Source organism: Trichoderma ghanense (genome assembly GCF_004382785.1).
Source record: "Trichoderma ghanense strain CCMA-1212 chromosome Unknown scaffold_23, whole genome shotgun sequence".
In the NCBI taxonomy this organism is placed as follows: Eukaryota; Fungi; Ascomycota; class Sordariomycetes; order Hypocreales; family Hypocreaceae; genus Trichoderma; species Trichoderma ghanense.
In genome coordinates this window covers 100,351-124,301 of record NW_027395686.1, presented here as the reverse complement: position 1 = coordinate 124,301, position 23,951 = coordinate 100,351, and the positions used below count along the sequence as shown (strand labels likewise).

The window sequence follows — 23,951 nt, the reverse complement described above, 5'->3', positions numbered from 1 at the left end:
ATAGCACGGAACGAGCGTCTACCGTACGAGCAACAGGTACTCGATGAAGACGAAGAGGTGGAAGATGACGAAAGCGATGGGACAAGCCCGGATGCAGAGATGGACAGTTCATATCACAGTGCCTTGTCCTCGCCCAGTGATGATAGTTCTGTCCATGAGGTCGACTTCCGCCTGAAAGGGTTAACAGAGGCTTTGGATACTCTGTACAGTTTGGCAGCCAAGATTAGGAGCCCCCGAAATCGGCCACAGCGCACCCTAGAGGAGCTGTACAAGCATGTGCCAGCTCATGTAAGAGCGGCTCACATACAGGAGCGTGAGGAGGTCGAGATTGCAGCTGTCGCTTTTCTACATCGTCAATATCTCATCGAGAATACAGATATCAAAGCAACAGCAGACGATGCCGAGGAAGTCTTGGCTCGCTATACATCCACCGACAACTGGCTCATTCGAAGAACTGGCGTTGCCAATGCCCGCCGGAAACAACAGTTCAACTATTGGAAAGAACATGTCATTAGGCTGAGCCAGACGCGGCCCGAGTCACCGGCGCAAAAGAATGGGCAGGCGGCCACCATTACCGGAGAGTCCGTCGAGATTCCTTTACATCCTTACCAGACGAAGAGCGAGGACCGCAAACAGGCTGAGATGCCAGTTGTCCCATTTTCGACCACAACGGCTACGAGGCTACCACCAGATCTCCTCAAACCGGACGACCTCAGGTCGGCCATTTCTCTTCAGACGCGGGTATCGACAGTCATCAGCCCCGAGGGAAAGAAGCTGGAGTGGCCAGATCCGCCACATGGAGACCGAATAGGTGGATACTACATCTCTCCCTACTGCAAGACTGTATGCCCCGAGAAATACCTTCAGAAAGATATGTGGATGTGAGTATCCTACACTGATGCCAATTTTGCTGCCCTATCTAATCTTGATCCATCGTATAGCGTTCACCTCATACATGATCTGCAGCCGTATCATTGCACCTATGAGCAGTGTCAAGACCCCAATCGCATCTACGGAACCCGACAAGAATGGATCGATCACGAAAGCCAGCACACACGGGTGTGGCACTGTCAACAGCACGGCGAAGAGTTTGAGACTCAGCCGGAATACGTGCATCATCTGGAGCACTTCCATCCCGACAACACACCTGAGCATTTCTCACCTGCTCTGCTCACGGCTGTTGTTGGACCCTCGTTGAAGATACGCCGGGACTGTCCATTTTGCCCCAGCGCCTTCTCCGACATCCCACAGATGCAATCTCATTCAATGTTTCATCTTGAGCGGCTCGCGCAACTTGCGTCAAATGTCAATCCGCAAGGCTCTGACAAGGACAACGAGTCTGGTTGTTCATCGCAAAGTCACCAGGTCCAGATACGGGGTCGACGAGATTCTGTACTTGAAGATTTCGATACACAAGTATACGATGAACATTGGGACCGTATTACAGATCGAGACGTAACGAGCGTGGTGCAAGATGTGGCTGTGCTATTCGAAGCAGCTCTCGATCCTGTCCCTGAATTTCGTCCTGGATTCAGGGTGAGCGAATGGGTCCGGAACCTGTCAGCCGAAGGCTCTCCTGATGATCCTTCTGACGACACTCAAGATAAGCCAAACGTGGAACAGCAAGCCAATATATCAGTACAAGATAGGATACAGCAATGGACCACAGAGGCAAACGCTCATTTTGCTACATATACTGTCGGGTGGATATGCGTAGAGCTAAGAGCTATGTCGATTGCAATGACTATGCTCGACAATAGACATTACCAACTGGCAGTCCCGCGTAACGACGATTATCTTTATACGCTGGGGACTATTGGCTCGTGCAAAGTCGTCATTATATGTCCGAAGATGTTAGGCTCAGACACATCCTCTCTAGGATCCATGTCGACTCACCTTCAGAGGGAGTTCAATTCCATCGAATATTGTTTCATCACGGGAGTCGGTGGCGGGATTCCGCCAAACGTCAGGCTTGGCGACGTTGTTATCAGCACACCATCAGAACACATCCAGATACCTGACTTTGGCCTATGGAATATCGGACCGCTAGATATCATGGGATGGCAGCCCGGGTTCTTGCCAGCGATTCGGGGGTCTCCACTCGCTGCAGCTTTGCGAAAGGTCAAGTCACAGCAAAAGCGTTTCAGTTCGAGAGTAACAGAACACGTTAAAAAAGCGAAGAGCCCGCTATCCACAACTGGCTTGATATATCTGAATTCTGATCGACTGGAGGACATTCTGTTCAAGTCGAACTATAACCACATCGACGATATTGACACGAGCACTGCCGATACCCCCAGTCGCCATGGGACTCGACGATCTAACCAGCCCCTTGAAAAGCCACCATGTGCTTCTTGCGATAGGTCGCTAGTCATCAGCAGACCGTCCCGACAAAAGCGAGTCTACTGTGGCGCAACTGCTTCTCGCCGTCAAGTCATCACAAACGCGCTCGAGAGAAACGACCTGCTGAGCAAACTAAACAACGATGTTCTGTGTATAGAGCAAGACGCAGCGGACTTCAGTAGCCATTTGCCTTATCTCTTAATCCGCGGCATCTCCGACTACGCGGACTCACACAGAAATGACAGCTGGAAAGATCACGCCACAGCTGCGGCAGCCGCCTGCGTGAGGGAACTTCTTCTGTGGATGCCACTTCGCGGTAAGTCTAAGGCCTATGCAGATCCCGGGAAGTCGACCACTGCAGCCGCTGAAATAACTTTTAGATACAGTCGTTTACGATGACGATACGGTTGAGCAGCTCAACTGGCTGTCTTCAGCAGACCACGAGCCTCAACTGAGCCGTTATCTCGGGAAACGAGCTCCGGGAACATCCCAGTGGCTTTATCAGATGGGACCCTTCAAACAGTGGCTTTGCCGAAGTGGTAAAGTCTTCTTCTGCCACGGAATGCCCGGGTCGGGGAAATCCGTTCTTGCAGCGGCTGTTATTGACCACCTTGGCGAAGTATTTCGCCTCGACGCAACAGTCAGAATATGCTATGTTTTCTGCAGGTTTAACCAGGCAGACCAGAGCGTCTTGGACTTAATGTCCAGCATACTCAAACAGATGTGTCAGGCCCAACCGTCTCTACCGCAGGTTTTCCCGGACTTGTATGATGTGCACAGCAAGCGAAGAACGAAACCATCGGTGGACGATATCTGCAGTGCAGTGGAAGAACTCGTTCTCATGTCATCGCGGACCTTCATTATTGTTGACGCGTTAGACGAGTTGGAACCATGGATTGCCCAACAATTCATATCGCAACTATTCTCTTTACAGCACCAGACTAAAGCAAACATCTTTGCAACTTCAAGATCTGTTGATGATATCATGCGGAGGTTTCGAGACCACAAATCGCTGGCCATGGAGCACCGCGCGAGGGAAAGTGACGTTGAGGGATATCTTAACAGCAACATGGATGAGATGCCGAATTTTGTTCATGCCTATCCTGGTATCCGAGACGAACTCAAGAGAACTATACTCAGATCTACAGATGGAATGTATGTAGAACTCTACTCAAGCATTGCAGAGACAGCAATACTGACTTGACTAGGTTTCTATATGCGGAGCAGCTTTTAGAATCAGTCAGGGAGTGTACGACACCTGAGAGCATGCGACATGCCTTGAGTCACTGCACTCGGCACGGTGAATACCTGAACATGATGATAATGAGAGTTCAAAGCCAGGAGGCGGACCTCGCGGACCTTGCTATGCACGTTCTCTCGTGGATAACGTTTGCATTGCGACCATTGACATTAAAAGAACTACAGCACGCCCTTGCAGTGGAACTAGGCGAATCAAGCCTCGACGAGGAGAACATCCCGGATGAGGCCTCCATTCTCTCAGTCTGTTTTGGTTTAATCAGCCTCATTGCGCATACCCAAACGGTTGAGTTCTGCCATCCCTCGGTGCTTCAATATTTCAAGACGAACAATAGGAGATGGTTTCCCGACGCTTCGCTCCACATCACCAAAGCCTGCCTCACATATCTCTCATTCGACATATTCGGGACCGGCATGGCCCGGAGCGAAGAGGAATACAACGACCGCTTGCTGCTCAACCCCTTTTTCGAGTATGCGAGTCAATGGTGGGGAGCTCATGCCCACGCTGAACCGGACCGCACCGGCATCCTGACTTTTCTCGTAAAGCAGCAGAACGTTGCAGCGGCTGCTCAAGTATTCTTCAAGCATGCATTTAAAGCTTCAATCTCTGATATGACAAAGTATGAACAGCCGGTGGGACTGCATCTGGCGGCGTGCTTCGGCCTGATTGAAGCGGCAAACATTCTCCTCGGCACCTACGACGTGGATCTGAAAGGCTTTGGAGACTGGACAGCACTACACCTCGCCGCTCTACTGGGACAAAACTCCATGGTAGAGTTCCTCATCCATCAACACGCTGACATTGAATCCAAAGACTCGCTAGGGCGTACATCATTATCTCTTGCTGCCTTCAGTGGCAAATACGCCATCGCGGACCTGCTCATCAGGCAGGGTGCCAAGGTCCACTTTCAGCATGATGATGGCCATCCGCCATTTTTGCTGGCGATTGAACGGGGAGGCGAAGGCATGGCGCAACTGCTCCTGCGCCACGGGGCCGATTTCGAGATGGAGCATACAAACGGCCAAACGCCCTTGTTCTACCGCTGCTAGGGAGGGCCATGAAAAGCTGGTGGGGTTGCTCCTTTCTGAAGGTGCCAAAGTTGATGAGGTGAGACCATATAAAGTGCTCAGGGGTCATGAGGCGATTGCAGACTTGCTGAGTTTACATGGTGCTGCCATTGAGTGGATCGGCGTGTAATGCCAGATAGGAAGATGACATGATATGGTTCTGAACAAGATCCGGCGACAAAGGTTGGTACGTACGCAAGTTTGTAGCTGTCATAGAAGTTTGTACACGAAAAGAATATGCGTCAGTCGACGATCTCGATCTCAGGCTGTATGGTTTGCAGTGAGAACGTCAATCATCACATGGACTTGGGGTTAATTCTCCTCAAGAACCCTTGCAGGGCTGGATTTATGGCTCTACAGCTACTAAGGTCCATTAAGAGCTCCGTCTCTCAATATCGGATGCATATTCATCACGATGGCTCGAAGTCGCTAGATTATTTGGTTCAAATCGTCCAGCACGACTTATTCAGGGCTTTGGATTTGAACTTATAATCTCACAGAGTTTGAACGAAGATGGGCAAAACATGATATGTAATATTAATGTGTAAAGATCTGATAGAGATAATTACCGTGTCATGCTAAGCACCTTCAACACTGTATGCGTTGCAAGAAATATGCAAACAGTCGGCAAACCAGACCAAAGCTTCATACTAGACCAAGCAGCCGACCATATTAAAGCTTGGAACTAGTACATATACAAAAGAGACCATGTCCAAATTATACCAGCACGCATCGCGTCTGACGAGCACTCTATATATAAGCGGTGGCGGGCGACTGCAAAAATCAACTGTTTCCTGGGAGGGCTCAGGCTGAGCGGTACCAGTTCTCGGGAGGATCGTTAAGACACTCGCCAACGGTCACAAGCTTGTACCCTCGCTCCTTGCTGGTCTGGATCATATACTTAGTCAGAGTAACGACCGTCTGCTGGTGGACGTCGTGGGCGAGGACAATATACTCGTGAGACGCTTTGTCGGGCGACTGTTGAGTGAAGAACCTCTGCTTAGAGATTTCAATCAACAAGGGACTATCGTTCTCGTAGTCTTTGGTATCCAAGTTGGTGCTGATGATGTGGTAGCCGAGGCTCTCGAGAGTCTCGATGCACCCGGTCCGCAAGCTGCACTCGAGAAACGGCGGCCGCATGTACGTCGGGAAGAAACCAAAGATGTTGCGGAAGGCCATCTCGTTGTATATCATCTCGGTTCGCTGAGTCTCCATGTCGACGCCGCTGAGGTTGCGATGAGTCCAGGTATGGCTGGCCAGCTGGTGTCTGGCACTGTGCATGCGCCGCAGAACATCTGGCCATGGCAGGTCTTCGTTGTCGATGCTGCCTTTTCCCCTGTTGTTGCCCGTGATGAAGAACGTTGCCTTGACGCCGTAGTCATCCAGGATATCGAGCAGATCGTTGGTGAACGTGTACGGCCCGTCGTCGAACGTTAAAGCAACAACGCCCGGGGTTGTGCAATCGGTGATAGTGGCAGCTAGCATCTGGTGAGCCTGGAGGGATCGTGGCGAAAGACAAGCGATACTAGATAGGGTAGGCAGAACAACGGCACTCTGATCGGCATCATGAGCAGGGGTAAGTCTAAGGAAACTCACCATATGGGACATCTCCAACGAATCTCCGAGACACGTCCTCGGTGCTGCCGCCAGCCGGGGGGATTCTGCATTCGCAGCATTAGCCCTGGATCCTTCGCCACTCAAATCCTCTTCCATCTTGTGGCCTCTGTCTTTCCGACTTACTGGGTGTTGCAGGCATGGCTGTAGAGGAGTTGGCATCCTCCAGAGCAGTATTCCTGTGTGGTGCCACAGTATCCAAACTCAGAGCAGCACTCGCCCTCGCCACAGCTCCCGAAACCAGGACCACAAGGGTTAGCAGCGGCCGTTCCGTAAACCATGGCGGCGATCGCCAGGATGGCAATGTTGAAGAGCCTCATAATGATAATACTAAGATGATATAATAGTTGGATGCTTAGCTATCAATGAATGGCTCTTCTTTGTTGTCAGTATGCTCGAGCATATAAAAAAGGAAACTGCAGAGTTTCGCGTCGCTGCCAGCACAAAGGAGTCAAGCTGAGTTTCCTACTTGAGAGGCAGGAAGAGCTCTATTTGTTCTGAGATAGTTGCCGATTAAGCGAGACAGGAAAATGTTCTCGCTGTACGATCTGGATAAGCCTAGTAGACACACACACACACACACACACTCACATGCTCAACGACCTACTGTAAGCATGGAGCTGCTCGGCAATTATCGGATTCATGGAGGCTGGCATGCATGGGCTCCTCTTTCTATACCTATAACAGCAATGCATCAAGTCAGATTACTCACTGAGGAAAGCAATATCGGCGGCATCTCATGACCATCATGAAAGGAGGGCCGTACGATTCCCCAAAATAACCAACGCCATGCTGGCCGCAACCGATATAACCGTGACTCACAGACTCTGCCAATCGTCGTACCAGGGAGTGGAGGCGCTCGCCCTCTCGGCTTTGTGCAAGACGGTTGCCTCTGGAACCAGCAGAGAGGCGCACGGCAGGAAACAGAGAGGCTACGAGCATCACACCCTCTTCTCTTGCTGCTCTACGCTCTCTGGTCGAATCAGGTTCCCCGCCAAGTCTTTGGCTAATTATCCGTATTACGGCGAATATCGTGTAAAGGATGAGATGGCGCGGGTTCTGTAGTGTATCGGAACGCGATGAAGGAAAAGCGGGAGGTTCATTGGCATGGCGTATGGGGGTGTGTAACAGCGCCTGATCCGGTGATCACTGCTTCATATTGTGCAATGAGGCGAGCCATGGTATCATATACACTGATTGCGCCCTCGCCAAGTATAAGTAAAGGAATTGGGTAATATCACGGTGTCCGTCGATTCCCAGAACACGCGCGGTGGAGAGATGTCACGGATCCGGGAAGTTGTCAGTACAGAGAACGGCATTACACGGCACAGCGCTGTCCGCTATTAACTGGTGACTGGCATCTACAACGCCTCGTCTCTCTCTTTCCATACCTCCTTCGGTAAGAAGCAAACGGCGTGTGGAGAGCCACACAGGCCACTAGACCCTCCACCATCTTTGACAACCGTCTAGTTGAAGCGCGCCATCTCAAGCCGCACGCGAGCGTATCCAATGAGGCCTGCCTCCATCTCGGCCTCTTCCGTTATCATGTCTGTTAGTCCAAGCCAAAACTCAAAAACAACGGACGAGACACAGAACAAAGCATCATCAGACGACATGTTCAGTTGAGAAGGCGTCATATGGCCAAGGTACCTTGTGGGAAGGCGGGGGGGTATGAATGAAGACTCCCAAAGGAGGGCTTGCGAGTAACTTGTCTCTCGGAACGTTGGTGATTACACAACCAGGCACCGAGTTCGTATGGCGGAGTTGGTGCTACCCTCCTCGAGGCTGGCTCAATCTGAAGTGACACGTCAACACTGCGGCTATTGACGCTGTGGCAGGGCCTCCCTAACACCACATTGCGATCCCAAATACTTGGCAGAAGCGGAGAAATAAACGAAAGAACTAAAGTAGAAATCTCAAAAAGGTAGTGAATGGCTTTCGGGTGATCCGTCTCCCAACATCTCAACGAACCGAAGCTGTGGCAGCTCACGAGGCGCAACTTGCAGGGGAACCGGCTTCGGCCAGCGCTGCTTACCTTACAAAGTAGAGCTGATGATGTGGAAGCCTCACCCGTTGGATATCACGATCATGACGGTGCTCAAATGTGTGGCGTTTGTTAGACTTCTTTTCGTTCTACTTCATCCCTCAGCCCTCCTAGCCCCCCTTAGCCTTATTTTCCGAACGCCCACTCTAGAGAATAGTAGAGATCGCCAATCGGAGGTTCGACTCTGGCCAATCAGAGCCTCAGTTCTCGCTGAGGAAATACGCTTCCAAGGCGCTGGAGAGGGTCGGCTACCACGTCATTTGGTCGGTTCAGCCTTGAGAAACTACGACTGTAGGCGAGAATTCGACACAAGAGACAGTCTAATCAGACGGTTCCACTCACCGCTAAGTCCCTCCTCGTCCAGCCAAGTTATGCTCTTCGGCCCTAGATAGGCGAATACTGTCAACTTCCAGCTGTGTAAAGTAGCTGCGAGGCGAGAGCCAGTTTGTCAGATGACGGACCTGTCAGTTCAAGCCTCGACTTGGCTTGACTTTGTACACGCCAGAAAGGCAATGCAGCAAGTTTCTGTTGTCGAATAAGGTCCCACAAGCCTTGTTTTTACGACATGAACGTGTTGAAGAACCAGGGAATGTACCAACCGAATCACCTATGACGCGGAGATGGCACAGCGTCCAAAGGCTGTAGTGACAAGACTGTACGATTCTCCCACATCGTATTGGAGATTCGTAGTGCTACCGTGGCTGCCGCGAGCTTTGTTCCCCCCCAAAGCGGCCAAAGCTCAAAACGGAGCTGATGCCAGGGGCAAACGCCTCGAGGAGTGCGTCTAAAGACTTTGAGGAGGATTCGGCCAGAATAAGCCCAGGAACGCTTTGATCGCCCTGGCGCTGAGATCGCGTACGCGGCATTTGTTCAAGAGTTTCCAATTCCGTCGAGAGACTCAAGTACCCCCGAATATCACGCCAGATAGACGTCGCCGGTCCATGACGCGACCGCAATCGACCACCTTCCTGCCGATGCAAGCTCTACTCGTCCCTCGGCCAAATCCAACACCTCAACTGAAGCAAGTCCGCTTCCCCTCTGCCCCTGATGGGGAAACATAAGGCTGACACTCTAGTTAGTGGTAGAGTTACTTAGTTGCAAGTGTCTCCCTCTATTCAAAGCGAAGTACTCGGGGACTCAAACGAGGCTTGAAACTCAACAAACCCAGTGCTCCAAAGCGACATATGCCTCCTCGCGTTGGCTGTTCTTTGCCAAAACATCTCTAGATTCTGGGGCAATGGGTAGAGAACTCGCGCCGGCGTTCGCGTTCTCTGCTGCTCGCAAAAGTATTTAAGGTGTCCTCTGTCCCAGCTTCATTCGACTTCTTACTCTCTTTCTCTTACCATTTTTTCAAAGAGTCCACAGAGACAAGCGCCTTCAGCAATCACAACCGACGTCTTCTGTCTGTGCCTGCCTGCCTGCCTCCTTCTCTGCGCTTCTCGTTTCTCTCTCTGCCCCTCTTCGGTTCTGCCCTCCTAGTCTGTGGTCTGGTTCCTGTGATGGATCCATCACAGCTGCCGCTCCTGTCCCCAGAGGCAGGGGCCAGTCCCCGGTCGTCCTCCATTTCCGCCATCATCGCCTCCCAGATCCCCCTGCCGTTGGATAAGGCGGACTCAGTCTGTTGGTCGTACTACGACGTGACCCCTCCGGACGAGGCTCCCGCCAACCCCCTCGAGGCGCCTCCTTCCGCTGGGTCTGGTTCTGCTCCCCTTGTGGCCGTCATCGGTGTCGGCTACGTGGGCGAGCACCTCGTCGACGTCTTCTCCCGCTGCTTCCCCGTCCTCGGCTTCGACGTCTCCGAAGCCCGTGTCAAGGTCCTCTCTGCCAAGTACGCCAACAACGCCAGAGTCACCATCGTCTCGGACCCGGCACGGCTCTCGAAGGCGTCGCACTTCCTGATCTCGGTTCCCACGCTGCTCCTGCCGGACAAGACCGTGGACACTTCGTACCTGCGGAGTGCCCTTGTTACCGTCAGCAAGCACGCCGCGCGTGGTTCCACTGTCGTCTTCGAGAGCTCCGTGGCCGTCGGCATGACCCGCAAGCTTCTCGGCCCCCTCGCCCTGGCCAACGGATGGTTCGCCGGCATGTCTCCCGAGCGCGTCGACCCCGGCCGCACCGAGCCCGCCGCCTACGAGATCCCCAAGGTCATCTCCGGTCTGGACGACGTCGTCGCTGGTTCCCTGGATTCCATCGAGGAGCTGTACTCGGTAGCCTTCCACAATGTGGTCACCGTTTCTCAGCCCGAGGTGGCTGAGATGACCAAGCTGTACGAGAACTGCCAGCGGATGATGTGCATCGCCTTCGCCAACGAGATGGCCAACGCCTGCGTCCCCTTTGGTATCGACCCGTACGAGGTGTGCCGTGCTGCCGCAACGAAACCGTTCGGCTACATGTCTTACGCGCCTGGTCTCGGAGTCGGCGGCCACTGCATCCCCGTCAACCCCTACTACCTGCTGTCCACGAGCGAGTTCCCCCTGCTCAAGGCAGCATCGGAGTCGATGTACGCCCGTCCCGCGGAGATCGGTCAGAAGGCCATTGACCTTCTGTACGCCGACCGTTCCTCCTCCGCCGGCCTGCCTCGGGTTCTCGTCGTCGGCATGGGGTTCAAGCGTGGCCAGTCCCATCTGGTAAACTCGCCTGGTCTCGAACTGGCCAAGAGCTTGGTTCTCTCGGAAAAGGTCGCTGTCTCCTTCGCGGACCCTCTCGTCACGAAGGAGGCGGTGCCACAGATCACGCGGCTGGACGAGGCGAACTGGACTGTGGAGTACCTGGAACAGAACTTCGACATGATCATCGTGTCGTTCAAGCCGGAGGGTCTGGACTTTGACCTCCTTGCCAAGCTCAAGGATTCCGTGCGGGTTCAGATGTGGTGTGCTTAAAGGGGCGCCGCTATGAAAGGGTCATCTTGCTGCGGCTGCAGCGGGATCAGTCTGTCGTCTCGGTACAACGGTAACGGTCATTGGCCATCGGGTCAATGGGGTGCGGGAATGCTGGTATCTCCCTGGTTGAGAGTCCTGGTTTCTGGTCATTGTTCCCCTCGTGGAGCAATGGGGTCTGTTGGGTTTCTGGTTCTGCTCTGGTAGATCGTCTGGGTCTGTGGTCATTGATCCTCTCATCGATCAATGGGGTCTGTTGGGTCTCTGGGTCTGTTCTGGTAGATGGTTTACGGATACTGATAGGAGATGGATAGCCATACGGGGTGTTCCATCTATTGGGTGCATCTATAGCTCGGAGTTTGGAGAGGAAAAGTTCGAGGAGCTTTGATAATTCTGGGGAGGTTGTTGTTGATTTTGATTTCTCAATATTCTATTACGCAAATTGCTTAATATGAAAGCCTCTTTTGCACTTCTATTACAGTCCTCCACCATCTTGTGCTAGAGTATCATGAGATTCTGAATACCGAAGAAATACAAGAATCCGATTACACTTGAATCAGATGGTTAAGGCATGTAGCTCTAAGGGAGAAGCTATCCAGCACCGTAATTTATTAATCCAACATCACAGCGGACTCAGATCTTAGTAACTGTCATTGCTCCTATAATTAGATAGGACATTCTGTGCTTTGCTACTATTGCTACCTCCTTCTCGCCTCAGTATCAGAATTCATCAATACCTAGTAGATAGAGTAGCTGAAAGAATTCAGGTTGACTCTGTATGCATGCTTGGGATGCTGGATAGGTACCCAGCTGGGCATTGTAACTGCTGTTCTATATCTGTTCTATGTCCGAATCCCTTTGTAATGCCCTCGGGCAATTCCCTTGTGCTACCACTCGAATGTCTTTACGCATAGCACACACTCTCGTATTTCTGAATCACGCACATGACTAGGAAAATTCAGGCAAGAACTCCCAAATACTTGGACACAGCCAGAAAGGAAAAAAAAAGAAAAAAAAAAGCTGATCCAGGTGCTACCCTCACCACCAGCAGGCACAAAAGCGTCACAGCAGCCTGACGCGGATCTCCGGGTTTTCCCTGTCCAAGGATTGACCCTCCCTCGGCCACGCAGGAAGGTACTAGCACCAAACATTCTGCGTGGTACAGCAAATGCCTCTTCTCAGTGGCCGGCTGAGTTTCGGACATGAAAACATCGGATAAAGTACAAACGGGTACGGAAGGATGTTTCTCGGAGGAGCTTTTGTGTTTCCCAAGCCTGCAGATCTAGCCCAGTATTGGTAATCCCCCCCCCCCCCTTCTTCTCCCTACCCGCGTCTTCCTTTGTTTCCTTTTCCTTATTTTTCATTGGCCTGTTTGGCCTAACGTAGGTAGCAAATGTCGTGATCTCGGGGGCGGAGACGATGTACCGAACAAGATTTGTGGCTTGGTGAGGAAGAGGGGGGGAAAAGGAGGGGGACGGTCCGACGGAAAGCTGCGTATTCTGCGTGTATCTCGGCAAGATGCAGATTTGCCATCTGAAGTTGCGAATCAAAGAATGACGATTGATGAAGATGAAAGAAAACGTACAAAGAAAACGTACAAAGAAAACGTACAAGACATTGCTATTGCGTCCTTCGTATTCGCACCACCTGACTACTGCACACATAGCGAAGACATATATAGCGAAAGAAAGGGGGGAACGCGCCCCGGCTAGCTGCGCTACGGAGATGTGCAGAGATCTCGGGCTAGCACGAAGAAACTACTGCAGGTCCGTCGGGAGGAGTGTTCAGCTTGGTCTTTGTCCAGACCGATTCCGCAGTGAGAATGGTTCCGTGGTCGGATGGTCTCCTCTGAGGTTGTTGACAAGCGGCGACGAAAATGCCGAGCCAGGGAACAAGGCAGGGATCAAGAAATTCTAAAGGTACAAAAGAATAATTTATTGGACATGTCGGAATCTCAGCCTGTTCAGGTGAGTTGTTGAGCAAATCTGGGTAACGCCGGGGTTTCCTTTGTGTCACTGGACTAACGGACTTTACTTGGTGTACGTTACTGAAAGAGGGGGGTGGGGGGGGGTGTGAAGCTTACAATTCCGGTTCGTTGCCGCCAAGAGCGAAGAACTTGCTGAGGGAAGAGCGGCAAATGGCCTCAAGCCTACGCATTTAAGCATGTTTTTAGTACAGGTAAGGCTCGTCGGGCTGTAGTCGAGGTGCCGTGTGCCAAGTGAGTGAGATGGTGGGGAGGAGGAGGGAGCCGAGCAAAGGCGATTGGAGAGTGAATATCTCCGATCGAGGGGGCTTTACTCGACATGGGAAGGTTCTTATTTCTTATTTTGTCTACTCCTCTTCTTTTCTCTCTTGCTATTCGCTCTTCAAGGTGCCGAATTACGGCTTTGGGCAAGCGTCGAGTGGCTTGAGGAGTGGCGCACCCTTTATTTCTTCCTGGCAGCTCTGCCCACAGAGTACGTGAAAAGTCACAGGCTCGCTTCGCACACACTCGAGATCATCCATTCACTCGCACACGGGAAGGAACATGCCCCGAGGACAAGTCTCACGGGTCCCATGGAACGCCACGAGAAGGCACTTGCTGCATGCCAAGCAACATATCCAATTCTGCATGTCCGCGATACTACACGAAGGAATCAGATTCCTTGCCAGATCCCACGTGGTACCACTCACTGACACGTCCCCAAGCTGAGACTTGAGCTCTTTGCCTGTCACTTTCGTCACTTTTTCCTTGATTCTCTCCCTCTTCCTCTGTAGAGGCGGCGTGGCTGATGTTTCCCCTTCCTTCTCTCTCCAACTCCCCCTTTTCATCTCGGTCAGATGTATCTCCGGCGCTGAGCATAAACATTGTGGCGTTTAGTGACAAACAGCTTCAAGTCGAGTCAAAGGAGGAAATGGTCTCACAGATACCTCAGGTACATGCATATGAGGTGTGACTGTAACATTTGAGCTCGTGTCGGCTGCCGTCTAGCCAACAAGACATAGATCTACACAAGAAGTATCACCACCAGCTTGACACGTAAGAGAGCCACACAGCGGCATCTCCAGACGGCATACTGCAATGCCCCAATACGCAGTAACACCCATTTACAGCCCTCATCTGCGCGCCCCTCATGTACTACCTCTGCTGCCCCTTACCTGGGCGTTCCTTCAAGTCAAGTCCAGGAGTAGAGTTACTCTCACTGGCCTTGGCGCCTAGGACCCAATTGCATTAGCCCCAAGCCCATGGATTCTTCTTGCTTTCTGATTCATGCAAGCCGACGATGCCTTCGTATTCGAGGCTGCTGCGTGAGCAGATGCATCCCCTCGATCGGACCACTCAGCGATCTCGTCTGCGCTTTCGAGGGATTCTCAGCTCCGGGAGGCGAGGGTGATACCATATCTGATGCAGAGTTAGTTTCTTTCTAAGTTTTTCTTTTCTCTCTCTCTCTCTTTTCTCGGGCGAATTGCCCGGGGCTGGGGAAGTTTTGCTCCCTTCTTTGCTAGTTTTTCCTCTGTGATGACATGACATTGCCAGAGTGGCCAAAACATATACAAAGCCACCCTTGACTATTGAACGCTTGGCGGTAGTTGAGGCTTCATTCGAATTCATATTGGCTGCCTCATGCCTCAGCCTTTCTCTCCATGTCATGGCAATTACTGCTCTTCATACTCTATAGAATCGCCCCCGAGACAAGCAGCTTAATGATGAACGCTGCTCTCCTTCCCCTAAGCTCAGTGAGGCCTTGACCCGCGTCTGTCCGCCGGTATCCCTCATCCCTCACATCTAAACCACATTCGTCCACGCCTCCCATTAAGGTTTTGCTCATCTCGAAGCCTCCTCCGTTCCTCGACAGCCCTAAAGCTCCTTGAACCGAGATAACAAGCCAGTAAGAGGTGCCCGTCCCTCCTCATGCTGTTCCAGAATCTGTTCTTCGCTAACAGCCCTCTTCAGCCATTCGCCATTCTCTTCCGGGCTCTCTCGAGTTAGCGCGATACGGGCAAGCCTCCTCCTCGATCAGCCATCTTCCTTTGTTCTTTAGGAAACGCATACCCATCCTTCTCTTTTCCTTCTTCCCGCTCTTTTCACACCTCTACACTCAGGACTCGCTCTCTTTGTCTTGAATCCAACACGATCGTTTCGACGTCTCATGCGAAGAAAAGCCTTTAGCTTTTGACATACGTTCGTTCTTGCGGTAACAAATAAACCAAAAGGAGAAGAGACATGTCTTTTCCCATCATGTCTTCTCCCATCATGCCCGTCGACTCGAACCCGGGGAGGGATTCGAGCGACATCACCACCCAGCGTCCCACTAGAGGGGAGAACACCAGCAAGCCGCCTGTTTCCATGTTGAATCACACGGCAAACAACAGGTCGAGCGCGGAGCAGACCTCACGAGACTCGGTAGGCAATGAGCAAACAAGTCATCAAGCCTGAATTCATTCATCAGCTGCAATATATCATGCCATGAACTCGGCTAACACGTGTGATCTCCAGTCCGTTATCCGCAACATCAACGGCAGCTTTGTCCCGGGGACTCAGACGCCTCAGTCTCAGGACTCGCTCGGTATAGTTTCTGCGTCATCCTTCTCGTCTTCCATCCAGCAGGAAGAAGCCTCACTGAGATGGGACTCCGACTTTGAGCTCAAGAAAGTGTCCAAGTCGCTCCTGATGCTTCAGAAATGGGGCCTCATCCTCGGCCTCCTCTGCATCAACGGCGTCCTGATTTTTCTGGCATTGAGGTTCCACCAATTGTACTACCTCTTCATCGTCCTTCTCAGTTCAAACACCATGCTCCAGGCCTTGATGATGGTCGCCATCGTCGGAATGGCTATCCTCAGGCGCTGTGTCCCCTGCTACTTTGGCAGAAAGGAAACCATCCCGGAAGAGCCCGAGAAGCTGGTGCTTCTGCTGCCCTGCTACAACGAGACCTGCGAGGAACTGACCCGCTCTCTTGACTCTCTGGTGGACCAAAAGGAAATCGGCGCTCACCCCAAGGTCATCTTCATCGTCGTCGACGGCAACGTCCGCGGGCCCAACATGGAAAAGACCACGCAGGAATATCTCCTCGAGGACATTCTCGGCCCCGGCCAGCACCGCCGCTTCGAAAACGGCTACCGTGCCAGGGACGGCCTCTTCATGCCCGTCAACGTCCAGTCGGGCTGGTACAAGGGCCTCCCCTACGTCTTCGTCGGCAAGAGCTACAACCAGGGCAAGCGAGACAGCCTGTGCTTTGCCCGCTCGTTCCTGTACCACTTCAAGCAGCGGTCGGAAAACGTCATGACCATGTTCAACAACGGTCTCTACGAGTACATTGGCAGTCTGTTCGTCCAGTTCGGCCTCGAAACTGTGGACTTCCTCGTTGGCATGGACGCCGACACCGTCTTTGACCAGTTCTGCGTCATCGAAATGCTCCACGAGATCCGCTCCAACCCAAGGCTCGTCGGTGTCTGTGGCCACGTCTGCGTCGACTTCGATGGCAAGCCCTTCAATCCATGGTCTCTCTACCAGTCCGTCGAGTACTCCCAGACCCAAGGCCTGCGCCGCATGTTCCAGTCTCGCATCACCGGCAAGGTCAACTGCCTGCCCGGCTGCTGCCAGCTGATCCGCGTTGACGAGTCTACCTTTGGCGACCAGGTTCTCCGCGACCGCTTCGGATACTGCCCCAAGCCCAACGACTTCATGACCCAGCACATCATGGGCAACTACTCCGAGGACAGCATCCACGCCTCCATCATCTTCAGCCTGTTCCCAAAGAAGCAGACCGCTCAGGCCCTCCGCGCCAAGGCTTTCACCATTGTGCCCCAGAACATGAAGGTCTTCCTGTCACAGCGCAAGCGTTGGGCTCTTGGCAGTATCTCCAACGAGTTTGTCATGCTCTTCAGGCCCGGCATCATCTTCGTCGAGCGAGTCCAGAGCCTTGTCGCCGTCATTACTTGGGCCATAACACCATTCATCATGGCCGCTGTGGCTGAGCTCATTCGGCTCTTTGTCAAGAGAGGCGGCACCGTGTTCAAAGATCCCGTTTTTGTTGGTCTCCTCTCTGTCTTGTTTGCCCGCTACGTAAGTATCAGCTCTACATTAGCCTTATTTCTCTCTCTTTCTCTCAATAGCTAACGTTGTCTAGTTCTACTCCTTCTGCGTTGGCTTCTGGCTTCCCCGCAACATGATGGAGCGTGCCCAGTATTTTGTTGGCTTCTTTCTTCACTTCCTCCTTTCTCCCATGATGAACATCATCATCCTGGTGTACTCTCTTTTTAACTCGGATGATTTCAAATGGGGAAAGACCCGTGAGGTTGTCGGTGAGGAGGATGAGGAAAAGGGGGCTCTGGTTAACAGGGCCCCTGTCGCTCATTGAGTTGGTGCAGCCCAGCACCATACTCAATGGGAAGGGAAGCGGTGGGGAGGCGGGGAGGGGGGNGGGGGGGAAGGGGAGGGAGGGATAACGGGCAGAAGAGCAGAGGGGACGGGTTTGAAGACCGAGTTGGGGAAGAGGTCACGTTACAGGTGACCTAGAAACTGGTTCAAACAGGAGCCATCTGAAGTCCAGGGCTCATGATGGAAGCAGAGTCTGGCTTCGTAACACGTCAATGATGGGAAATACCAACCAAGTTGGTGAGTATACCAGATTCTCTTGATCCCTTGCCTCTTTTCGGCTACAGTTTACTAACAGACGCTACAGGATTTCCCATTTCTTCGAGGCAGGGCCTGTACAACAGATGCCCTCCGTTTTGGTTTACAATGTTTTTGCGCCCACAAAGCATTTTTCCTGTAAGGCTATCCGTCATCCAGCCACTCGTCTCTACCCAAACAAGAATCCAACAAGGCATCTATCCAGAGACAGACGAGGCGCCTATTAGCCCTACGGTCAACACATGCTCGGGCTAGCGTTGAAGTTATTCCCGCCCTCTCTTCAAATGGGCTATTTTCCTTTCCGTCTTTCAATACCATTTAATTTCGGAGCTTTTGATATCTGGTTTGGGAGTGGAGGTGTTTTGTCGTTTTAAACTTGGTCACCATGTCCCTCGCCTCGAAGGGAATGTATGTGAATACTGCTTGAGAAAAGATATCACCGTCGCGTTATCGTCATGCTAATTACGGGGTGGGCGGACAAGAGGCATGGAGGGTTTCTCTTAAAAAGTATTTGTAGCTGTAGGTTGTTTGATGGACATATCGGCGACCTAGTTGCCCGATTAGTATTCTTTCAAACACAAAAAGACCAAAAAAAAAAGTTTGCCATGAAGTTCACAGAAAATCATTTTCTCTTTCGCTCTTTTGCGGTGAATCTCACAAGGCTGGTGTAAACATACATACACTCACGGAAGCTGTACACATCGTCGCCCATCACATGTCGAGATGCAGCCATCCGCATTTCCCCCTGTGTGTGTCCCTCTGGCTGCCAACTGGCATGACGCACACGGCAGTGGTGCATATGGACGCTGCAGGCCTGTAAATTGATATATAACGGGCAGCCCTGCCATAGTGAGGCGAGGCTGGCAGGACTCGATGACCAAAAACAAGAGTTCTTCATGCTGGGACGCGTTGAGAACCAAAGTCTTCAGCATGTCGTTGAGGGTAACATATCGCTTTTATGGCACATGCTAGCAAAGATGTGGATACGGATCGTGTCTGGATCGTGTAAGTAGGCAATGGGTTCTTCATACCCTGTTGCTCTCATATCGTGAAGCTCAAGAGTTACAAGCCTCGTTGACTCTAGCGGAGAACTGATGACAGCAAATCAATGTCCTAGCCTTTGATCTGGATGATATTCTTTTCCAGCGCTCGGCCGTGTATGTGAACCCAGAAATGGCCATTACCATCTTCAGGCTATCCCACACAAAGTCCAAGATGCAAGTAACGCAAGTACACCAAAGGCAAGCCATCCCCTGCATCAAAAGACAGAACCACGAAACATGTCTCGGCACCAAGAACTAGTAACTCCCCAACACAGTCTTCTATCAGGTCCCCCAAAAACCATCCATAAACCAGGCATCCGGCAACAAACCACATGTCCACCTCAACCACCCCCCCTGCCAACCTCCCCCAGCCAACGAAATCCCCTCCCCAGACACCCTCAGCGAACCCATCATCGCATACGCATGAGGCAACTCCAGCTCTAGTTTCACCCACCACAACACCACCCGCTGCCCGCCCACACACGCAAATCTGTCATGACCCAAAATGGTTTCTCTTGGTTTATAGCGCGCATCGCATCGCAATCGCGAAGAGAGCAAGGGGGGAAAAGGGTCGATGCGACCCCAGCGATCATGGTGGGCGCGCTAGCTGGGCCTCATGGCCACATCATATGACATGCTACATCTCGGTCCAAGAGAATCCTTCATCGTCAGTTACAGAGAGCTAGAGAAAACACTACACCACAATCTGCATGCAAGACGAGATACTATGTTTCTCTCGTAAGTTCCCGTGTCTCTTCACTCTTGTCATCTGTGCCAAACAAATGCCGACTACGGTGCGGGGAAGTTGACTTACACGACACTCAGATGAAGAGGGTGGTCGTTGTGCATAAAATGAAGCAGATAAACCGGTCATCAGTATCTATGATTTAAAAACCAGCCAGCTAGATGAGTGAGATCAGAAGCACTTTCTATCACGAAGGACGAATAAAACCCGAGAGCCATCCTATAGCCACTGACTATCGTCTGACTGCCCTCCTATTCCTATTCTCAACCTACAACTCACAAAGAACAATCTCATCCTCACATCTCCCTCATTCCACCCAAACCACAATATTAAACACTCAAACACCCATTCCAAACAAACAATACAAACTCCAAAATGCACATCCCCCAGTCCCCCCTTCCAACGCCTCCCCCCTCCCTCCGCGCCCGCCAACTCACCTTCCACATCCTCACCCAAACCCTCGTCCGCCCGTCCACAACAATCACCACAACCATAACCCTCGGCACAATCGACCCCTCCTCCACAGAAACCACCACCGCCGCAGCCGTCCCTCTCCCCGTATCGCCTCACCACCACAGCGGTCTCTCGGGAGGCCAAGTCGGGGCCATCCTCGGCTCCGTGGTAGGCATCGTCGTGCTCCTCCTCATCATCGGCTTCTGCTACGTCGGAAGACGCAGAATGCCCATAACCTACGATGATGAGAAAGAGTACAGATACAAATACAAGAGACAAACCCACAACAACAACAGCAACAGCAACGACAGCAACAACAACGGCCAAAGAAAGAAAGCAAAAGGCAAAGGCTCGCGCAAAACTCGGAGTGCCTACGAGTACGAATATGCCGAGGAAGAGGCCATATACTACACAGATGCCCCCACAAAAGGCAAGCGAAGGCCTTCATCCTCCTCGACAAAGAACAAAGGTGCCACGGTGCAAGAACCTGCTCCTGCTGTCGTCGCGGAGAGGATCCCTGGAGGGCCAAAGTACCCTACATATCGCGCGATTCCAATATCGAATCCCCGGAACCCTCAGATCTGGCGCACGGGGTAACGGGGTTTCTATATCTGGCAACTGGGGATAAGAAATGACATGTCAGATTTATTACGACTCCCAATGAAAGGGAATATCATGGGGTCGAGAGAGACGTTGTGTCATGGTGAGTTCTGACGTGCATGCCTAGTCTCAGTAGTCCTGTCTCACACTGGTAGGCAAAGGCATCTTCCTCTTCATCAGTCTACAAAACAACGGGCAGCCTGAATCATGATCCAACTTACAATCTACAGCTATCTGTCTTGAAACATCAGCAAAGTTTGATAATGGCAGGGACTGGCTCAGAGAATTCGCCAGGAAGGCATAATCTGTCCACGTCGCCTCTCATTGATGATCATGGCGATATCTCATAACGACTAATGACTAGTTTAATGATACTTCATCTTACTGCATTGCAATCATGCCGTGCCTCAGACTGTGTGGTCACCCACACCTCCGCAGCTGTGAGACTTCTCAATCACCTTGGTAAGCTGTGCCGCACGGCTTAGCCGCCTCTGGATAGCCCGTCTGCTGCTGGGATTGAGGCTCGTCTTCTCTCGCGGGGGGATGCCGTCCAAGCTCAAAGCGAGCTGTGCCGCCGCACGACCAGCAGCCTTGGTGTTGAGAGTGAGGGCCTCCCAGTTGATGTTGTCGAGGTTGTCACAGGCCAGGTGATAGCATGCATCTTCAGGAGCACCAGCACCGGTGAAGATGCCGGAAGAAGGGATACCAAGCTCCAAGAAGGCAACATAATCTGAAGAAGATCCAAATCCGCTATCAATCGACAGTTAGCAGCTGTTGGCATCCTTGTGGCTCCCATTGAGCAAAACTCACCCATAGTAGACAGGCTTGCCCTTGGACTGGAGATAGTCAAACAAGATGGAACCTCCAGTCTTGTGGGCGTCAGTATCGGCATAGACGGCGTAGATGGGCTGCTTGGAGCCAATCATGTCGTAGTTGAAGTAGAAGCGGATGCGATCAGCCTCGGCTTCAGACAGCTGGCTGCCATAGTACAGCGAGCCGATGAGGCCACTCCTGTTGTGCATCTCGATCAGCCAATCGACTCCTTGACGTGACCGCGGCACACCGACGCAAGACTTACTCTTCAGCCCCCCACCAGGCAAATCGAACCTTGTTGGCAAAGCCCTTGTATCTCCTAAAAGCGGTGGCCAGTTCAAGAAGACCGGCCGATCCGCTGCCATCGTCGTTCACACCTATACATCGTGGACGCAGGACGCATCACGTCTGGTCAGCCGATTGCCGGGTAACATCTCTCCAGCCGAGCACAGAGAGAGCTGTGTATACGTACCAGCACCAGCTTGGACGGAGTCCAAGTGAGCACCAAGCATAACCACATTGTTGGGGTCGCCCTCCTTGGTCTCCGAGATGATGTTCCAGCTGTCTCTGGGCTCGTTGATCGAATCTACGACGAGCGTGGCCTTCAGCACCTCGCCCTGCGCCAAACGAGCTTTCCAGCCCTTGCCGTATTCCTCGGTAATTACTCCGACCGGGACCAGCAGTCCAATGTTGTCCGCACTCAGGGTAGCTCCTCCAATGGAGTCGCCCGGCACATTGTTGTACAAGATGACGGCCAGCGCACCATGAGCCTTGGCCAGCTTGAGCTTGTCGGCAATAGCACACACGCCGCGCCGCACCAGTGCAATCTTGCCCGTGGCATCGATGCCCGCCCATTGGTCCTCGAAGCAGGCAGATCCCCGCTCGTCGTCGACCGGCGTGTCGATGAGCTCGGCCGTGATGCCGCCGGGGAGAGGCGTCGCCGTGTTGTACTGGAGGGTAATAACATGGACATTTTCGCCCTCGGGCCCCGTGACGGAGATGCTCCTCGTGCTCTCGAACAGGTGAGTAAACTTTTGAACGTACGTGTCAAACTCGCTGCCAAAGCGTGTCTGGACGCGCTCGAGGATGAAGTCGAGAGAGGCGTTGTAACCGGGGAGACCAAAGGCTCTGTTGCCGCCATTGTCGCTGGCGATGTGGTTCAGGTTCCAGAGCACATGCTGGAGGCTGTGGTCGAGAGTCAGCATTGAGACACATCGTAGCGGTCACGGGTCGTGGCGAGAAAGTACTTTTTCTCATCAATATCTCTCTCGATCGCATCCGGCGAGAGCACATCATGGGCAATCACACTCGTGGCCAGAATGCCGGCGCATGCCAGGCTGCTCCAGAGCTTCATGATGCAGAGACTCCGGGATGGATAGGTAGGTAGTTCCAAGTGATGGTGTCGTGTAAGTGTAGTATATGAAATGATAACACTATAATGCAACCTGCACTGCCTAGCACTCCCTTCTGGGTAGGCCCTAGGACAATGAAGCAGTATTATCACGAAAGCGAATAGTTTAACAGGACGCAGACATGTCTTTTATCCATCAGTTCAAGTGCTCCCCATCTCGAAGCCGCTTCGAGAGAGGCAGTTGCTCCCGGTCCTGACCGGCGGCTAATCGCTGCCCCCCCTGCTAGCCAAGACTCTATTCGCAATAAGGCCCTGGCAAACCTCGAGTTAAGCTCGTCGAGCCCTTTTCCTCAATCGGAAGCTGGCAAAGGCAATCTGGACATCTTATCGGCTTGGCAGCCGAAAGGGCAGGTCTTGACGGCTCTCACGCCTCTGCGGAGCAGGTTGGCGCAACAACTGGCTCAGCCGATTGGCGCCCGCATCAAAGGCAGCCGTGTCCGACGAGGTAGTCGTCGTAGTCGTACTCGCTATCACCACTCTAGATTGGTGGTATGTGGCGAACAAGCTCCCAAGAGGGACGGCGCGGCTGGGCAATGGAACCCTTGGTTGGAATTTGTGAGAATGTCTGATAGACCAGAAGAGGGACTGGGTTACTCTGCAGGAGAACTGTCCGCAACAGATACTACTAAGGCCAATGAGACGCCGGACAGGGCATGCGGATCGAGCAAGCTGCATGAGGTTGGGGATCGTGGGAGTGAGGAGACGTGAAGAAGATGCATCAAAAGTGCCCCGAAGAGATGGATTAGCCAACCGCTGCCCGGTGTTTACGCTGTATCCGCCGCTATTAGTAGCTCCGATGCGACGCTATGTCTCTGCATCTGCATTTCACCTGACCGGTGAGCGATGGAGGAGAAAAGATGCCGAGCATCTGGACGCCGACTTATTGGCTGAGGAAGTTGAAGCTTGATCACGATCGCCGCACATTTTCCAAGAGGTGCTACCCTAGACTTGCATGAGAAAAAGAGCATTTTGAAGGTAACTCATTATGTCAGCCATCGACATCACGCCATTGATATTGCAAGTGGTTCAATGTCGTCACATGCCGGAACAAACCGATGGTGAAGACGATGA

General features: G+C 52.4%; 7 protein-coding genes across 7 annotated transcripts; 5 read left to right on the top strand and 2 right to left on the bottom strand.

Annotated features, from left to right (window-relative positions):
- Nucleotides 1–99: 99 nt before the first annotated feature.
- CCMA1212_010225 (Putative ankyrin repeat protein) lies at nucleotides 100–4,650 on the top strand (the record flags this gene model as incomplete). The annotated part of the gene is made up of 4 exons (XM_073707277.1): nucleotides 100–881; nucleotides 942–2,659; nucleotides 2,820–3,498; nucleotides 3,552–4,650. The coding sequence occupies 4 exons, from the start codon at nucleotides 100–102 to the stop codon at nucleotides 4,648–4,650; spliced, it is 4,278 nt and encodes a 1,425-aa protein (XP_073554247.1).
- Nucleotides 4,651–5,472: 822 nt separating this feature from the next.
- CCMA1212_010224 (putative peptidoglycan-N-acetylglucosamine deacetylase) lies at nucleotides 5,473–6,602 on the bottom strand (the record flags this gene model as incomplete). The annotated part of the gene is made up of 3 exons (XM_073707276.1): nucleotides 5,473–6,146; nucleotides 6,265–6,329; nucleotides 6,409–6,602. The coding sequence occupies 3 exons, from the start codon at nucleotides 6,600–6,602 to the stop codon at nucleotides 5,473–5,475; spliced, it is 933 nt and encodes a 310-aa protein (XP_073554248.1).
- A 3,223-nt stretch (nucleotides 6,603–9,825) lies between these two features.
- Nucleotides 9,826–11,205, top strand: CCMA1212_010223 (UDP-N-acetyl-D-glucosamine 6-dehydrogenase; the record flags this gene model as incomplete). Its single annotated transcript, XM_073707275.1, has 1 exon — nucleotides 9,826–11,205. The coding sequence occupies one exon, from the start codon at nucleotides 9,826–9,828 to the stop codon at nucleotides 11,203–11,205; it is 1,380 nt and encodes a 459-aa protein (XP_073554245.1).
- A 4,216-nt stretch (nucleotides 11,206–15,421) lies between these two features.
- Nucleotides 15,422–17,540, top strand: CCMA1212_010222 (Chitin synthase 8; the record flags this gene model as incomplete). Its single annotated transcript, XM_073707274.1, has 3 exons — nucleotides 15,422–15,586; nucleotides 15,680–17,245; nucleotides 17,310–17,540. 3 exons carry the CDS (start codon nucleotides 15,422–15,424, stop codon nucleotides 17,538–17,540), a joined length of 1,962 nt encoding a protein of 653 aa, XP_073554246.1.
- A 2,438-nt stretch (nucleotides 17,541–19,978) lies between these two features.
- On the top strand, nucleotides 19,979–20,653 carry CCMA1212_010221 (uncharacterized protein; the record flags this gene model as incomplete). The annotated part of the gene is made up of 1 exon (XM_073707273.1): nucleotides 19,979–20,653. The coding sequence occupies one exon, from the start codon at nucleotides 19,979–19,981 to the stop codon at nucleotides 20,651–20,653; it is 675 nt and encodes a 224-aa protein (XP_073554243.1).
- Nucleotides 20,654–21,063: 410 nt separating this feature from the next.
- Nucleotides 21,064–22,823, bottom strand: CCMA1212_010220 (putative leucine aminopeptidase 2; the record flags this gene model as incomplete). Its single annotated transcript, XM_073707272.1, has 5 exons — nucleotides 21,064–21,406; nucleotides 21,467–21,667; nucleotides 21,735–21,846; nucleotides 21,942–22,654; nucleotides 22,717–22,823. 5 exons carry the CDS (start codon nucleotides 22,821–22,823, stop codon nucleotides 21,064–21,066), a joined length of 1,476 nt encoding a protein of 491 aa, XP_073554244.1.
- CCMA1212_010219 (uncharacterized protein) lies at nucleotides 22,764–23,588 on the top strand (the record flags this gene model as incomplete). The annotated part of the gene is made up of 3 exons (XM_073707271.1): nucleotides 22,764–22,848; nucleotides 22,928–22,940; nucleotides 22,994–23,588. The coding sequence occupies 3 exons, from the start codon at nucleotides 22,764–22,766 to the stop codon at nucleotides 23,586–23,588; spliced, it is 693 nt and encodes a 230-aa protein (XP_073554182.1).
- Between the last annotated feature and the right edge of the window lie 363 nt (nucleotides 23,589–23,951).